The sequence below is a fragment of the Watersipora subatra genome, chromosome 7 (assembly GCF_963576615.1).
Source record: "Watersipora subatra chromosome 7, tzWatSuba1.1, whole genome shotgun sequence".
Lineage (NCBI taxonomy): Eukaryota > Metazoa > Bryozoa > Gymnolaemata > Cheilostomatida > Watersiporidae > Watersipora > Watersipora subatra.
The window spans coordinates 3,357,937-3,373,829 of record NC_088714.1 but is presented as its reverse complement, the minus strand read 5'-3'; the positions used below and the strand labels follow the sequence as shown (position 1 = coordinate 3,373,829).

The 15,893-nt window shown below is 37.4% G+C and overlaps 1 protein-coding gene across 1 annotated transcript in view; it reads left to right on the top strand.

Annotated features, from left to right (window-relative positions):
* Window positions 1-15,893, top strand: part of LOC137399781 (uncharacterized) — a 52,148-nt gene that overhangs the window by 26,354 nt on the left and 9,901 nt on the right. The window contains exons 22-27 of the mRNA XM_068086006.1: window positions 1,325-1,453; window positions 2,456-2,530; window positions 3,880-3,974; window positions 4,667-4,807; window positions 6,343-6,520; window positions 12,508-12,659. Of these exons, the coding sequence (XP_067942107.1) occupies window positions 1,325-1,453; window positions 2,456-2,530; window positions 3,880-3,974; window positions 4,667-4,807; window positions 6,343-6,520; window positions 12,508-12,659 (770 nt within the window). The remainder of the gene's footprint in view (window positions 1-1,324; window positions 1,454-2,455; window positions 2,531-3,879; window positions 3,975-4,666; window positions 4,808-6,342; window positions 6,521-12,507; window positions 12,660-15,893) is intronic.

The window sequence follows — 15,893 nt, the reverse complement described above, 5'->3', positions numbered from 1 at the left end:
ATACTTACAAGTATCAGCCTTACCGCGGGTGCTTTACCAATGCATAAGGCCTCATAGTCCTAAATCTGTGGCGAAAAGACTTTGTGTCACGCACAGAAATCTTCTTTTGATGACATGTCTTGAACATGGTTCATTAATTTGCTCCACAAGACCGTTTGATATTAATAGTAAAAGTGGTTATAACAATAGCAATAATAATAGCAATAATAATATGATTACAAATCACTCTGGTTACTTATAAAAATGGCTGAGCCTTGCCATCCCCCAGCTGAAAGAACTAGCCTATGAGGTGAAGTATTAAGAGTCTAGAATAAGTGGGCTAAGAACAATGGCTATGGTAATAATAGTAATGGTGGTAATAATAGCCATGTCCTTCCTGATGGTGCACCCGTCTCACAGCTCAGGGAGACAGCTCACCGAGACAACACTATTAGAGCTCAGTAGCTTAGCAAAGAGCTATACGGGGTAGTATCGTCACTTTTTGTGTTATCTTGCTGGTCTCCCTCTAATGTTGCATATATACTGTAGTTACACGTTGTATTAAAACCTGCGTTTCCCTTTGATTTTGCGCATACATTGTAGCTACATGTAGTGTTATCTTCAGTCTCTCCTTTAGTGTTGTACATATACCCTATCTACACGCAGTAAAACAGATGCTGTCGCTATTGAACTTGTCCTCATATTTCATTGTTTTCGTCTTCAGACAACATGAATATGAGTATTTGATATGTCACACTGTTTAGACGCCAAAGATGTCGGCTACAGCTATTCGCGTATGACAACCAATTATTTATACTCGAGTTTAATAAAGTGAACATTAAGTAAAATTTGTCAGCTAGATTACCTGGAGGTTGTATCATCACACAAACATGACATAGACATTTCCTTTCAGACACGCTTCGACATGTGACAACTACACAGCAGGCACCTGCCCACGCATGAGCATTTAAAATGAAATAAAAGTGTTATTAGCGGTCAACTCATGTATATGCATTTGTAACCAGCGCAACTTGTCATTGTCTTATCAAGAAAACTGCTTTGGTTGAATTATTCAGACTGGGAGAATTTAATTTGCCTTTTCTTGCCCTCCAGCTCAGTTTGTGAATCTATCATTGTATTCTTTTGTTTCATTGGTTTGTTTGCTTACGTTTCTCTAATAGGCCTCATTTTTGCATCATATCCCCTTTTCCTAGAATGTGCATAACACCACTTCTTGCAGTCAGTTTGGATTACTAAAAGTGCAACGCTATTGTGTTTTCAGTACTTACATTGTGAGTATGCGAGAATCAGTGATTACTCCTAAGAAAAATTCATTTTGCTGCAGGGTCACACGGATGTCATCTATAGTTGCGACTTTGACAGAAATCGAGTATTCACCGGAGGGATGGATGGTATTATTTACCTCTGGGACAAAAGAAGTGGGCGGATGGTTGAGGAACTGAGAGGCCATAACGTATGTACTCTCTTGATGTGCCAGGTGCTCACATCTGTCCACCTGCCCCACCTGCTCTTCCCTCACCTTTGTTTCCTTTCCTCTTCACTTTGTGGCTAAAAGGCATCTTTATGTTCACCTATCTGACCAGAGTGCATTCTGGTCAAGGTCAACTATAAACGACTAGCGACTCTGAGATGCGGATGAAAGATTGTTGCCGGCCAAATATAAATACTCTTCTAGAGTTTTAGTGTCTCATCAAGGCATTATAACTTTCTAATATTCATAAAATCCTCTTAAATTCAAAAGCTTTAGAAGGGGAATGACAAGTTAACATTTTTTTATTCATTTTGTAAAAAATGTGAAAATTATGCATATGTTGTCTGACCGCTTGTGACATTTCAGTTTACGGTATGTTTAACAAGGTATGCATTTAGCACTCGGCGCTGTTTTATCAAGTTTGTATGTTTAATGCGTGATCGTGTTTTTGCAGGCTCTTTGCAGGGAATTAGGTTGTTTACTATAATAATAATGGCAGAGTCTGTATGAGCCTCTTGAATATGTATTTGGTTTAAATATTTTCAATTGGAATTATGCACTGGCTAGTTTATGAATGGCAATCTGTCATTTTAAGATAGATTTGTTTTATGAATGATCGTCTTCATGCGTGCGACTAGAATAACAGACTAGTTGTGCATGGATGGGTGTCGGGCGTCGTCGGGCACAATCCTTTCTGTTGTGACTCCCTGCTCTCTTTTCAAAACTATTCCTTAACTGTTTATGTAATAATATAGCCGTGTTTCTTTATGTTTTTATTCTATTTTGATATCTTAAGTTAGATTATTGTTTGAATGACTGCCAATTTTTGTATGCCGAGGAGCGAGGGGCCGGATGTTGGTCGGTATTCATTATATATTGCACCCTGGATTATTCGGTTTTTAGCTAACTGGCAAAAGTGAAATGAGCATTTTTTCATTTCCTCAATCCAATTTCAGCTAATCAGCTTGCCATGACCATGTTTAGGGTAGTGTGCGGAGCCTGGTTCTGGACTCGGCGAAAGATGTTCTCTACTCTGCATCCTGGGATACAACGATATCTGTAAGTGGCCCATCTCAGTCACAAGTAGTGATGCCACATTTGGCTGCCTTCTGCAGTTTGCACGAGATTGCATAAGGTATGATGTTCTCTTCAATTGAGACTGCTAACAAGAACAGGTCTGCTGCCGTGACTCTTTTCGTGCCATAAATATTACGTGTGTCATGCGGCAGCGTCAGTCGTCTTCATCTCCTCACCTATTTTATGATCAAGTTATTTCGCAAAGTCATAAAATGAATTTTTAGATCGAACTATGTAGATTGTTGCAGTGAATTGGCACCTTGGGTCAGGTGATTATGCTCGGTCTGCAGTCAGTCATAAAAGACGAGTCTCGGGTAGCCGTATATTCGGTGAGTCAGCTTTGTATAGGCTGCGCTACTGTAATTTGCTTGTTTTTTAAACAACAAATTAAAATTGAGATCATCTTACACCGTGTAATGAGCGATTGCAGATATCCAGTTGACCAATTGCAACACACCACTGAGCTTGGTCGATAACCTCTATCTTTCAAACTTCAAGTCTTTGACGGTCGTTAAATGCTGGAGTCTCAATACCGCATGTTTCTAGTTTTCTAATGCTAGTTTACCACAACAGCCAAATGGCATATCAGCTCACATAAGCTTGCACATGTTAAGTTTATATACATACATTCCTCTATGGTGGAAAAATGTACTGGTATAATAATACAGTTGTACTCCAATGATAGTATGTCATTGCAGATGGTAACTCTACCAATAATATAACAGTACTATTAATAATTCTACCAATAATATAGTGGTACTACTGATATAACTCTACCAATAATATAGTGGTACTACTGATATAACTCTACCACTAATATAGTGGTACTACTTATAGTAACTCTACCAATAATATAGTGGTACTACTGATAATAACTCTACCAATAATATAGTGATACTACTGGTAGTAACTCTACCAATAATATAGTGGTACTACTGATAGTAACTCTACCAATAATATAGTAGTTTAACTGGTGATTTTTTGGAAGTTAAATCCGTTACAAGGTTGATGAATACATGTATGTGTGTACTTATAGAAAACTCTGACGTCTTAGACGTCATTTGGCCCAATGTCACGCCTCTATTTGCACCATTATGGAAATTATAATATGGCCCATTTCTTTAATAGGTGACTAGCCATCTCTCACCGATAAACTCCTCTCTCCCTTACATAATTAATTTAGATGGCATGATGGATATAGATTTTTCAAAAAGCTGACACACCCTTTTGGGTGTCATAGAAATTGCTATGAAAGCAGCTATTGTGAGTCGAGTAGTTTTGTGAGCTTTTGTATGGAGAATGCTGCGATGCCTGCTGACTGGTGTTTGCAGGTGTGGGATGTGGTGAAGCTGATGAAGAGAACTACCCTTATTGGCCACACCGGTGCAGTGGTTGACATTCGACTAGACACTGCCAGAGCATGCTTGTACGTGTTAATTCTTTTTTGTATTTTGTACTCCTATTGTAAATGTTCACATATAGGTGCTTTATTACTTTCAGTGTATCATATACATTGTGATGGTACAAAGGCACTAGTGCTCCCTACATGTCATACACTTTGTGTACTCTTGCTCTCTATATGTAACACACTTTGTGTACCATTGCTCTCTACATATCATACACTTTGTGTACCATTGCTCTCTACATGTCATACACTTTGTGTACTCTTGCTCTCTATATGTAACACACTTTGTGCACTAATGCTCTATATGTAACACACTTTGTGCACTAATGCTCTCTATATGTAACACACTTTGTGCACTAATGCTCTATATGTAACACACTTTGTGTAACATTGCTCTCTATATGTTGTACACTTTGAGATGGTATTACAAATGTTGGGCAGTAGTGCAACCGGTAACTGGTAGACTGTGAATGAAACAGTATCAGTGCTCAGTCTTTCATAGTTATGTTTATACTTTATCTGAACAGCAGCCCAAGTAGCACTGGATATACATTGTATGTCAAAGCTTAAACTATTTTTAAAAGTTTGTATTCTCAAACCCACACCCCTTCCACAATCCTTTATGTAACTTTTGAAAGTTAGTATCCTTGCGCTTACCGATTTAACATAGGTTGATTTTTACCGTCCATTTACTTCTAAATATCTTTTTATAGATTTTCAGCCTCGAGTGATGGTACAATCAGGTTATGGTCCACCAGGATATACAAGTGTATGCAAATAATTGGCCATCACTCCACAAATATCAACTGTCTTTTTCACGCTGCAGGCATTCTTGTCAGCGGTGGAGCTGAAGGGTAAGACATCAGTAAGACATGATGGATGTGTGCAGTTTAAAAAATATAAAAAAACAGGCGTCAGAGGTAGGAAAGGTGTAGAGGAGAAACAAAAGGGCATGAAGGAGATACAAGAAGTAAAATAGAAAGAATATATAAAAAGGGGACAGGAGGTATAAAAGGTGTAGGAGAGAGAGTATATAAGAAGGATACAGGAGGTGTGAGAGGTGTAGGAAGGTTGTAGAATATATAAAATAGAGCTAACGAGGAGAATGCATATAGAACGTTGTAAAAAAATCAATGTGAGTGAAAAAAGAAGATGGATGCTGGCTAGGAGTTAGGGGGCTAGTTTACAGTCTGAGGTCCTGTTAGCCGTTAGTCTAAGTATTGTTAGACCTAGTACTAACATACTCAACTGCGCTAAAGTTCCAATGATGTGCTCCTTTAAGTGCACTGATGAAGTTAAAGATTCAACGAGTTTAATTTCTATGTCTATGGCTGGCTGCTCAATAATTTATTTGAAGTAGTTCACTCATTAAGAAGTTGTCTTCTTTTTTTTTATCTGAAAGTTTATCAGGCCATAACTAATCTTTTATGTAGTTAAACAAGTCTGCCTCCTTACTAATTGAGGTAGTAATTAATTGAGTAGCACCTTGTAAATCACGGTTTCTTTCATAGATGTAGAAGCATTCATAAATGAAAGTATGTATGGAAATATGTATATATATATATGTATATATAAAATACTTTATTATAAGCTAATACAGTAAAGTAATACTAAAATAAAAGAGCTTTACAAGAAATTGGAGCAAATAGTACTATTTATATAAAATAGTTGCACTTATCTGTGCAGCTAGGGTCAGTTTCATGACCTGTCTTGTCAATCATCAGGTAGCAGCCTGATGATTGACAAGACAGGTCATGAAACTGACCCTAGCTGCAAAGATAAGAGCAACTATTTTATATAACTAGCATATGTATATATACATATATTTATATGTATGCGTATATATATTTATATGTATATATATTTATATGTATGCATATATATATTTACCGGTATATGTATAAATGTTTATGTATATGTATGCATATATATATTTATATGTATATATATCTATGTATATGTATACATATTTATATATATGCATGTTACATATTTATATATATATATGCATGTATACATATTTATATATATGCATGTATACATATTTATGTATATACATATTTATTACATATATGTACATGTATATGTATACATATTATATGTATACATATTTATATATATGCATGTATACATATTTATATATATGCATATATATTTTTCTATGTTCAATTCCTTTTGCTTGTTCTTGTTGGTTTCATTCAACCTTCTCTTTGACATCGACAATTTTCCTCACAAGAAAACTTGCAGGTTTTTGCATGACAACTGTGGACATTCGTAACTCAATTGTATAAGTAAATTATGCATTTTTTGTGTTTAGATTGACATAATTGTACACCTTGGTTTACAATTTTGATTATTGTCTGACAATGATGTCTTTTTATATCTGCAGAAAGGTCCATGTATATAGCCTAAGTTCAAATGGAGACTACAAGCACCTGTCAACATGCTCAACTAGTGAAACATTAAAAGACGTTACATCTGTGAGCAATATAGTAATAAATAGTGGACAACGTTGGGACCAGCAGACAAGGGACAAGTACCTGCTCAACAGTGTTACGTCTGTGTATGTAAGTATATTCCAAAAGATCTTGGAAATGCTTGCATTGAAGCATTTTGTTAGTTGTTTGTTTTGGATAATTTATCCAAAGCTTTTTATACGGTACAACAGGTCATGGCATACGAGAAGGGTGCTTTGTTGGCCATGTATTACTGAAGTTAGCGGTTTGGATTGCCAGGCAGCGGATCTGGGATTCAATATTCGCTGTCGGGATGTCAGGCAGAGCATTGAGTCATAAATTGCTCTTGTACCCTAAAACATACCAGTCATGTTGTCAGCATGGTCAATGGCCAACTTCATTATCCCGCAAAATCCTGCTAGTCAGATTTCTATCGGAGTTCTCTCAGGCCTCCAGATGCCTCCAAGGCACCAGGAGTATAAGCTTAGTAAAAAAAACATTGTCAAGTGCTGAGAGAGAGTTATTTTGGTCTTTTATTTTTGTGTTCCATCCCAATGTACTGCTAAGACCTGCACCCGGATTGACTTAAGCCCTGATGGTGAAGGCAGAAGACATGACCAATAATAGCTGCCTGTAGCGGAGTAAAAAAACTACCAGTATTCTGTGACAAGTTTGCTTTAATCATCATTAATGGCAGCCCAAGTAGCCAGATGCGCACTCTTGATTTCTTTTATTGTTAGCTCTTTTGCATCTTTGTTATGATTCTTTTATCATAACAATCTTTTTTCTAAAGAAAGCAGTCGTGGTTCAGTGGTTAGTCCGCTGGCATACAATCGATAGGTCAGTGGTTCGAATCACGGAAGGACCATTGGTGGTATTAGGAAGGACATCCAGCTACAATTGCTCATGTGTCTAATCTTATGCGCAAATGCTCATAATATATTCTGTACCAAGGTCTACCATTTGCGGCAGCGACCCTAAATGAAAAATGTCGAAAGAAAAAGTTATGATTTTTTAAAAATAAATAATCAGAAATGCTGTGAAACAAGATCTAAACTCTCGACTATGTCATAAAGCAATTAGGCAAACCATCAAGTTGGAACCTAAACAGTTGCACAGAATAGCTTCACTGGTGCGCAGTCAGTGTGGAAGCAGGGAAAGGCGATGGAATGGCAGACAGAGAGGGCGTCATTTGAGGGATCAGAGTATTTAGTCGCGCGTCGCCAGTCTGATGCTTCTATGTGATTTATTACGCTTGCTCAAACTTTGATATTTCTATAAAATTAACACTAATAGTGATAGTAATTGATTCCTAGCTCAGCTTTTATTGTCTCTCAAGACAGAGAGCGCAGACAGAGTTGCCATCTTCTCCGTTCTTGTAATAACAGTCTTCTTTTTAGCGATCACAAATTTTGATAAAAACATCGCTCGTTCATAAATACACGAGGAAAAAATGAGCAATAGTATTTATATCTGTTTGGAATAATAATGCCTGATCGTAGCCTCACTAGAAGGCATGTAATACATCAATCATGTAGGTGAGCGGGAGGCATGAAGTGGCGCGACTCATTCGGAAACCTTCGAGCAATTCAGAAAATGTGCTAAACCTTTCCAGCTCCGAGCTGTGCCTTTTGCTTCATGGATCTAAACTTTTAAAGAAGTGGTTAGCATTAAACCTTTAGTTGACTTCATGAAGTAGCCTATGGGAAGATGTTTATGGGAAGATGTCTATGGGAAGATGTCACATAGCTTGCAGTTTGCATTTCTGCTAATCTCACATTTCTATTCCACACCAGTTAAATGTTTCCACAAAAAATAGTTTATGGAGGTAGACAAACACAAAGTAAACACGGAGGTAGGAAAACAAGTAGAGCAGTATTGTCAGAGAGTAAGAGTTGCAATAAAATTGACAGCAATAAATATCGGTTTTCTTAGAACACTGCGTATCTATGCTTGAAAGATTGCTCCTTCGTAGAGTCCTTTGATGCTTAGAAACGCAGAAAACTGAAGGTTGGATTCTTCGAGAGAGGCTTTTTTTATCACCTTCATTCTTCAAAGAATCACTCTGACCGAGTCTTTTATGACAAATGGACAAAGTGACATTCGACGATTTCAACTGCAGTGTGTGATCTTCAGTTTGTGTTATTATTTATATTAGTTTGCTATGCTAGAATAAAAGTTAATTTAAAGTAATTTTAATTTAAAATCATAATTATGTTTTGCGATAAGTGCTTAAGTTTCATATGACCTCAAGAAGGGGTCGTTGACATCATAAATACTTGGTGATAAACAACTGAAATAGATTTACCAGTAAAATATTTTCTGCATTGTACTATTTTACTAGCATTGCACTACTGTACTATTGTATTATCTTATTAACTTGTGTTTCCTAGTAAAAATCAGCTAGAATTCTAAAAATTTGTTTATCTACAATCCCTGAATCTTTGGAAATTGAACTGTAATTATTGCTTCAAAATGATAATGACTCTTACTGAGAGTTTCTTGGAAACATGAAAACGCAGTAAATTTTTCCCAGGTTGTATATGTACATCTCACGCTTACAGGCAATACCCTCAATCAAAGATGCAATGCTTATATACACATTGGAACAGAAATTAGCTTGTTCAACGTTAAAAAAACAGTGAAATATCTCAGAAACTTTATTTGTATTAGTCTGATAATTTAACTATTTCAGCGTATGTCTAGAGTTATCTTGTTTATACAAGTGTTTACAATATTGTTACCGTTTGGCAGGTTGTTTGGTGACATACATGTATGGTAAGAGGTGGATTAATTATATTCTTTATACAAGTTAGTGTTTTCTGTCCTTATCCCTAGCTGCCTAAGGCAGGATATTACATCAATATATGTATATAGAGGTAGATATCACAGTTTTTTTAATTCAACTATGTTATAGTCTCACAAAAACTTTGCTTGCTTGTAGCGAGGTGTGCATGATTGGGTATCCAGTAAAATCAGATCAATCTCAACTTGGTCAGATGTTGCTGATTTTGGTGGTCAAAGAGACTTGGTGACTAGAGTGACAGCCACTGCAGGTGAATAGAGTGACAGCCACTGCAGGTGACTAGAGTGACAGCCACTGCAGTTGACTGAAGTGACAGCCACTGCAGGTGACTAGAGTGACAGCCACTGCAGGTGACTAGAGTGACAGCCACTGCAGTTGCTTATAGTGACAGCCACTGCAGTTGACTAGAATGACAGCCACTGCTGTTGACTTGAGTGATAGCCACTATAGTTGACTAGAGTGATAGCCACTATAGTTAACTAAAGTGACAGCTACTGCAGTTGACTAAAATGACAGCCACTGAAGGTGACTAGAGTGACAACCACTGCAGTTGACTTGAGTGACAGCCACTGCAGTTGACTAGAGTGACAGCCGCTGCAAGTGACTAGAGTAACAGCCACCACAAGTGACTAAAGTGACAGCCACAGCAGGTGACTAGAGTGACAGCCACTGATATTGAATAATGTGGCAGCCACTGCAAGTTATTTAAGTGACAGCCACTGCAGGTTACTTAAGTGACAGCCTCTGCGGTTGACTAGAGTGACAGCCACTATAGTTGACTTGAGTGACAGCCGCTGCAGTTGTCTTGAGTGACGGCTACTGCAATTGACTTGAGTGACAGCCACTGCGGTTGACTAGAGTGACAACCACTGCAGTTGACTGGAGTGACAGCCACTGCGGTTGACTGGAGTGACAGCCATTGCGGTTGACTAGAGTGACAGCCACTATTGTTGACTAGAATGACAGCCACTGCAGTTGACTAGAGTGATAGCCACTGCGGTTGACTAGAGTGACGGCCACTATAGTTGACTAAAGTGACAGTCATCACATTTGAGAGCCATAACAAAAAGTTATTTTTTCTTAAATATAATTTGAACTCCTGGTCTCCTTCATGAGAGCTGATCAAGTGCGCCACACAATCTTTAGCGCAACTTCATATCGATATGGCATAGAGTAGAAGTAGGTTTATCTTTGGCAAAGAATTTTAGCATTTCTCTTCGAGTTCATGCAACAGTTTTATCACATCATCTTTAACTAGTCTAGTATAGCAATAGTCTTATGGTCTCAGTGGCACTGGGACAGTCTGAACTCACAAGAATGTCTGATTATTAACTTAATTTAGATCAAATTGCACAAGAATCAACGATAAAGGTTACCTAGTGCATTTTACACCTGTAGCGTCACTCTTCACCTCCCTCTCTCTCCGCTGACTGTCAAACTTGATGGATTCACCTTGAGCAATATAAACCATGAGACAATTTGGCAGCGTGTGTTGTGTAAGCTGCCTTGATATTCTTGTCATAGCTAGTTTTTATGTCAACTATAAATAGTTTTTGTATGTTTTAAAAACTTAACGCACCTGTAGTAGACACCTGTAGTAGACACCTGTTTTATCAGCAAAAGGAAACTTTGGGATCATGTAGATTTAGCTTTTGAAAAATCTCTTCAAAAGTTAAAATATAATGACATAGCTAGTTGTAGATGGCCGACAGAGTGTTTTGCGTAAATCGCATCATAGAGCTCTTTCACAAGGTGACTGTTTGAAATCCTTTGAATCACCGTGCAACATCTGAATATTTTGGGTGTGTCTACAAAAATTGATTCTTCAAGGTTTGAATAACTGATAACACATGTAGCAATTAGCCGAGTGTGAAATTCAAGATAGAGAAAACACACTCAAGAGCTCAGTGAGCCTGATCAGATCTAGCAGGAACTGTTTGACTTCCTCCTCTACAGCCAGAGATATATCTGCTCCAACTGTAAACCATCTACTATTGTCTACAGTCGCTATCTCTCTTTCATGCACAACCAAACCATCATTTCCATATTCTGATTAATTCATTTATAATTTTTATGAATGGTTTTATGTTTTCCCATGTCTATTGATAAAATGATTGATTAGTTCAGCATAAAATATGCAAATGGTTTTGAACTAACCCGTCTCGGGAGAGGATTATACAGTTATGCAGTAGATGTTTATCTGCGCTGTAACTTGTGTTAATAATATCAACATTATCATTTGCCTGAATTTCACATGTCATGCTGGTCATTGGGAAGGTGACAACATTTTAGGAGTTTTAGAGTGAGAAAAAGGGACATGCATCCTGATAACTACTAGCCAGTAGTTTTATCTCTCCTTGACACAAATTTAATCTCATCCATGGTTTGACTTCCCAGCGTTTGAGTTTGTCATGCTATTGCTATAAGACTTTCTTAAACTGGCCAGGAAACCTTAGGAGAGAGTGCTCGTATGAATTATGTTCATAGTTTCGTTGGCGACGGAGTTGCCTCTCGTTTTGATGTGGCATTCAGAGAGCTGAGTGGCAAGGCACTAGGAGATATCCGTGATTTATGTTGAGACCAGATGTATCACTACTTTCTGATTGTGCCCTGGGTGTTACAAGAATCATTATTTTTAAAGCTTTTTTTATTCCCGCTAATTGTGTAAGAAAAGTCTTGACATCAAGATGGTTATTCTGACAGCATACTCGAAGTGTGACTGTAAGGAATCGCATATGTTATCCAATAATCCGAGCTTTTGCTTGCCAACACTCATATTCAAACCAACAAGTATTCCCATATTTTTGGCGCAAGCCTTTTAAGAAAAACGCAATAAAAAGATATGCGTGCTCAAGAACAATAATGAAGTTATCAAGAATAAATTGTTACTGTTTTCAAGTTTTTTACCATAAATTGCATTAAGGTTTATCAAGCAGTTTATAGGGTTTTCCATCAATGCACTGGAAATATTTAATTTCAATGACCCGTTTCCAGGACCAACTCTGACCAACTATGTCCCTGCAATAAACCAAACAAGATCGCAGACCCTATTTTCGTTATGTAATGTTCACAACATTTATGTATATAATATGACTTAATGGCATTCTCTAAATAAAACCTAAAAAATAACCAGCTACTTTAGCATTTCATTTTAGATTTCACAGCATCTTTTTCTCCTTGACATTAAATTTTTATACTTTTGAATTTTTCCTGGTGTTTCCTTTCATTTTTGCTGAATACACGGCATTCACGCGAGTACCTGACTGTAATAACAAGGTTTTTCCTCATTTAGGTCATCAACGATTTGGTATTGGGAGGCACCAACCATGGAGAACTCTTTTGTTGGTGTCGAGGGACAAACGCTATTGTTGCGAGATTCGATCTCCATATCGGTTCTATCGTGTCTATTCAGCTTTGGTGCCAGAGAATTCTCACCGCTGGAAGGTAATAATGCTGGTCGTATCACAGTCATTAGACGATAAGAGTAGCAGTAGGCCGTCAGGGTAGCAGATATAAATAAATATTGCGCTGCCTTTTTCAAACGCAAATGTTATTGCACTCATCTCATATACAAGGTTATAAGCATGCATTAGTCTCAATTATGATTATAAAATTTATATATATATATACAGATGAATGTATAAGTACTTGTATATTTCTGTACTATACACACACACCTATATATACCTACATTAAACAAACGTCTGTTCTTCGGAGTAGTTTATTTCTGCAGCCACATCCTGATGTACGCTCGAGGTCTGAACGCCACTGATTAGGAAAACAAATTTATTTTACTCAAAGTTTAAAAAAATTAATATTTTTATGAAAGATCCGGTAGTGTTGAAGTTAAAGTTGCGTGAATAGCAATCTGGTGATAATCGCGTGGTAAAGCTGTCACTTTGTTGCAGGTGGAGACAAGTGTTTTCGTTTTGTACCTTTGTACAGCCAACAAGGCTGTAAGGTAATTCTCTTACAGAAATAGGAAATGTTGCCCAAAGCCCTTAAAGATGAACTCACACAAAATTTTAGTAGATTTTATCAGAAAGTGTCGGTATTTCTCTATTATTGGCGATTGTTTTTTGATGTTTGAGGTGATCTGACGTATAGGATGTTTCAAGATTAAAAAAACAAAAAACTTGATTGCAGTTAAAACGCTCAGATCAAGCGAAAGTTACAAAGTTAGAAAGAGACCAACGGAATAAAGGCGCAAAGCGCTGCAACTTCAATTCAATAGTCGATATCAACTACAGAAACGATAGCAACTAGTGACAATATTTCGCACATATCTTTTCTTTTGAGCGATCCAACTGGGATCATGTTTTGTCGATTTTAATCCTGAAGCATCCTGGCCGTCAGATCACCTCAAACATAAAAACAATCGCAAATAATATAAAAATACACATACTTTCTGATAAGCTCCGCTAAAATTTTTGTACAAGTTGATTTTGAAGCTGTCACTTAGTTGCAGGTGGTAACAAGTGTCTTTGTTTTCTACTTTTGTACAGCTAACAAGGCTGTTTCATAATTCCTTTTTTCTTGCCAAGGAAAACTAGCACTGAAATAGGAAATGTTGCGCAAGGCCTTTAAGGAGGATGTTCTCAGACCTTGTGTTTGGTCATTTCACAAAAAGATAGAGCAAGCATTGTAGACAATTACTTGTCTGATCATGCAACTAATGATAGCAATGGCAGCTCGCAATGGAGAATATCAGAGAATCGGGGATGTTTGTAGTACGCTTGGCGTACCGCGTTCTCCGGCTCACTGAAGTTTAACAGAAAATTTCAATATTAAGTTTATGGATTCCCGGAGCTGGTCCTTAGTTTTGACTTGGAACTCAAAAAGAAGATAAAAACTGGTCCATAACTTTATTTAATTATCGCATCATAATTGTTAAAAGGGTGAAAAGGGACTGTTACTTACAATCTAAATGCTTAGTCGTTTTATTCAGTGAGCTTGAAGGAGTGTCTCAGTATCGATAAACTATTCTGGCCTCTGTAACAAGTATTGTTTGACTATCATAGAATTATAGCTCCGCTTCTTTCCTTAACATCTGACACTCCAGAATATTATTTGCAGTTTAAAATATGACATATAGAGAGCCAGATCAGCTTTTACCTAAACAACATGATAATGCATACATGATAAGTTTTTTACGCCCACCTTTTGGGTTGGCTAGAGAGGTCTGTCTTAAGGCAATGATGTTCGGTGAAGACCGAGGTGCCTGATTGGCTACTAAATGGTGCCAATATTTTAGTAGCCAATCTGGCTAAGTGTGCGTGGCTGTTTTTTTAACAATGCTTTACAGTGGAACCTCGGTTTCAAACGATTCGCAGTTCGAACAAATCGGAGTCCAAACAAAAAATTCAAGATATTCTTGCTTCGTAGTTCGAACAAAAATCGGAGTTCGAACGCCGGTGCGACACGTGAGTGCGTACGTGAGGGTGGGATGCTGAGCGGCGTACGGGTGTAGATCGCTCTCTCCGTGACCAACTGTTGTCGCATTGTCCGAGATTAAACAAATGTGTAGCAAATGGGCTGAGTTACAGAATTTCGTCGAACTCCACCACCCCGATAAAGCTGCAGCCACCAGAGTCATCAGTGACTTTAACGACACTATCATGAACCACTTCCGAAAAGTGCTAAAAAGAAGGCAGAAGCAAGTGTCATTGGATAGATATTTTAAAAGAAAAGAACATCCTGTAGCCGAGTAAAAAATCCTATTCATAATTCTTTTCTTTATCCTTTTTTTAAATTTTTACACGTTCATGTTAGCGTAATCTTTCGTATGGAAGATTACGACAACGCGAACGTACGATTAGCCTGGGTTGCATTTGTTTATGTTATTTGTGTCTTTGCCATTTTGCTTAACATTTTCTGAGATATACATTGCTTTTTATGTGTTGGTCAGCATTTTAATGTGCAATTTCATGCATAAAATAATGTATAAAATACTAAAAAGGTAAACATTCAGGGTGTTGGAACGGATTAAAACTTATATATATTAATTCTAATGGGAAAACCTGTTTCGGATCTCGAACAACTCGGTTTTCGACCAACCTTCTGGAACGGATTGTGTTCGAGAACCGAGGTTCCACTGTATTTAAAACCACTATATTTTAATCATTCTTTTGCTTTGTATATCATTAGAGTCACGCTGTCAATAATGTTTGTAATTATATTTTTATTAGTCATGAAGAAATATCCTTAACATGCCATGGCTAGCTTATAGTCTTTTACTTTCCAAAATGTGCTCATCATCAACAGAGTTAGCCGATGAGGTGCGAATGAATGCAAAAGCGTTCTAAACAAACACCAACTATTAATGTCGTCGAAATCACCATCACCAAATCTTCAAAGTACCAGTGTATTAGTGTACCCATCTTTTCGTGAGAAAAATTCCTTATTTCCAAATTACTTCATAACGGCTGTGCAATACAGCGCTTGCCGGCAGCAGAAGATAAAAGTAATCGCTTACTCTAGCAGCGCTTATAAAAATCTCAAGACTGCAATTTGGAGAGTAATAACTTTGATTAGCTGAGCCAGTTCTAGGCATTTCCTGGTAGCCGACATCTTCGTACTCTGTGCTGCTCTTGTATCTTATCTAACGGTAGCTCTATAAAATCAGCACTTCAAAAATCAGAGCACAAAATTTCTCCTTTGCGGTCCTGATGGAAGGCG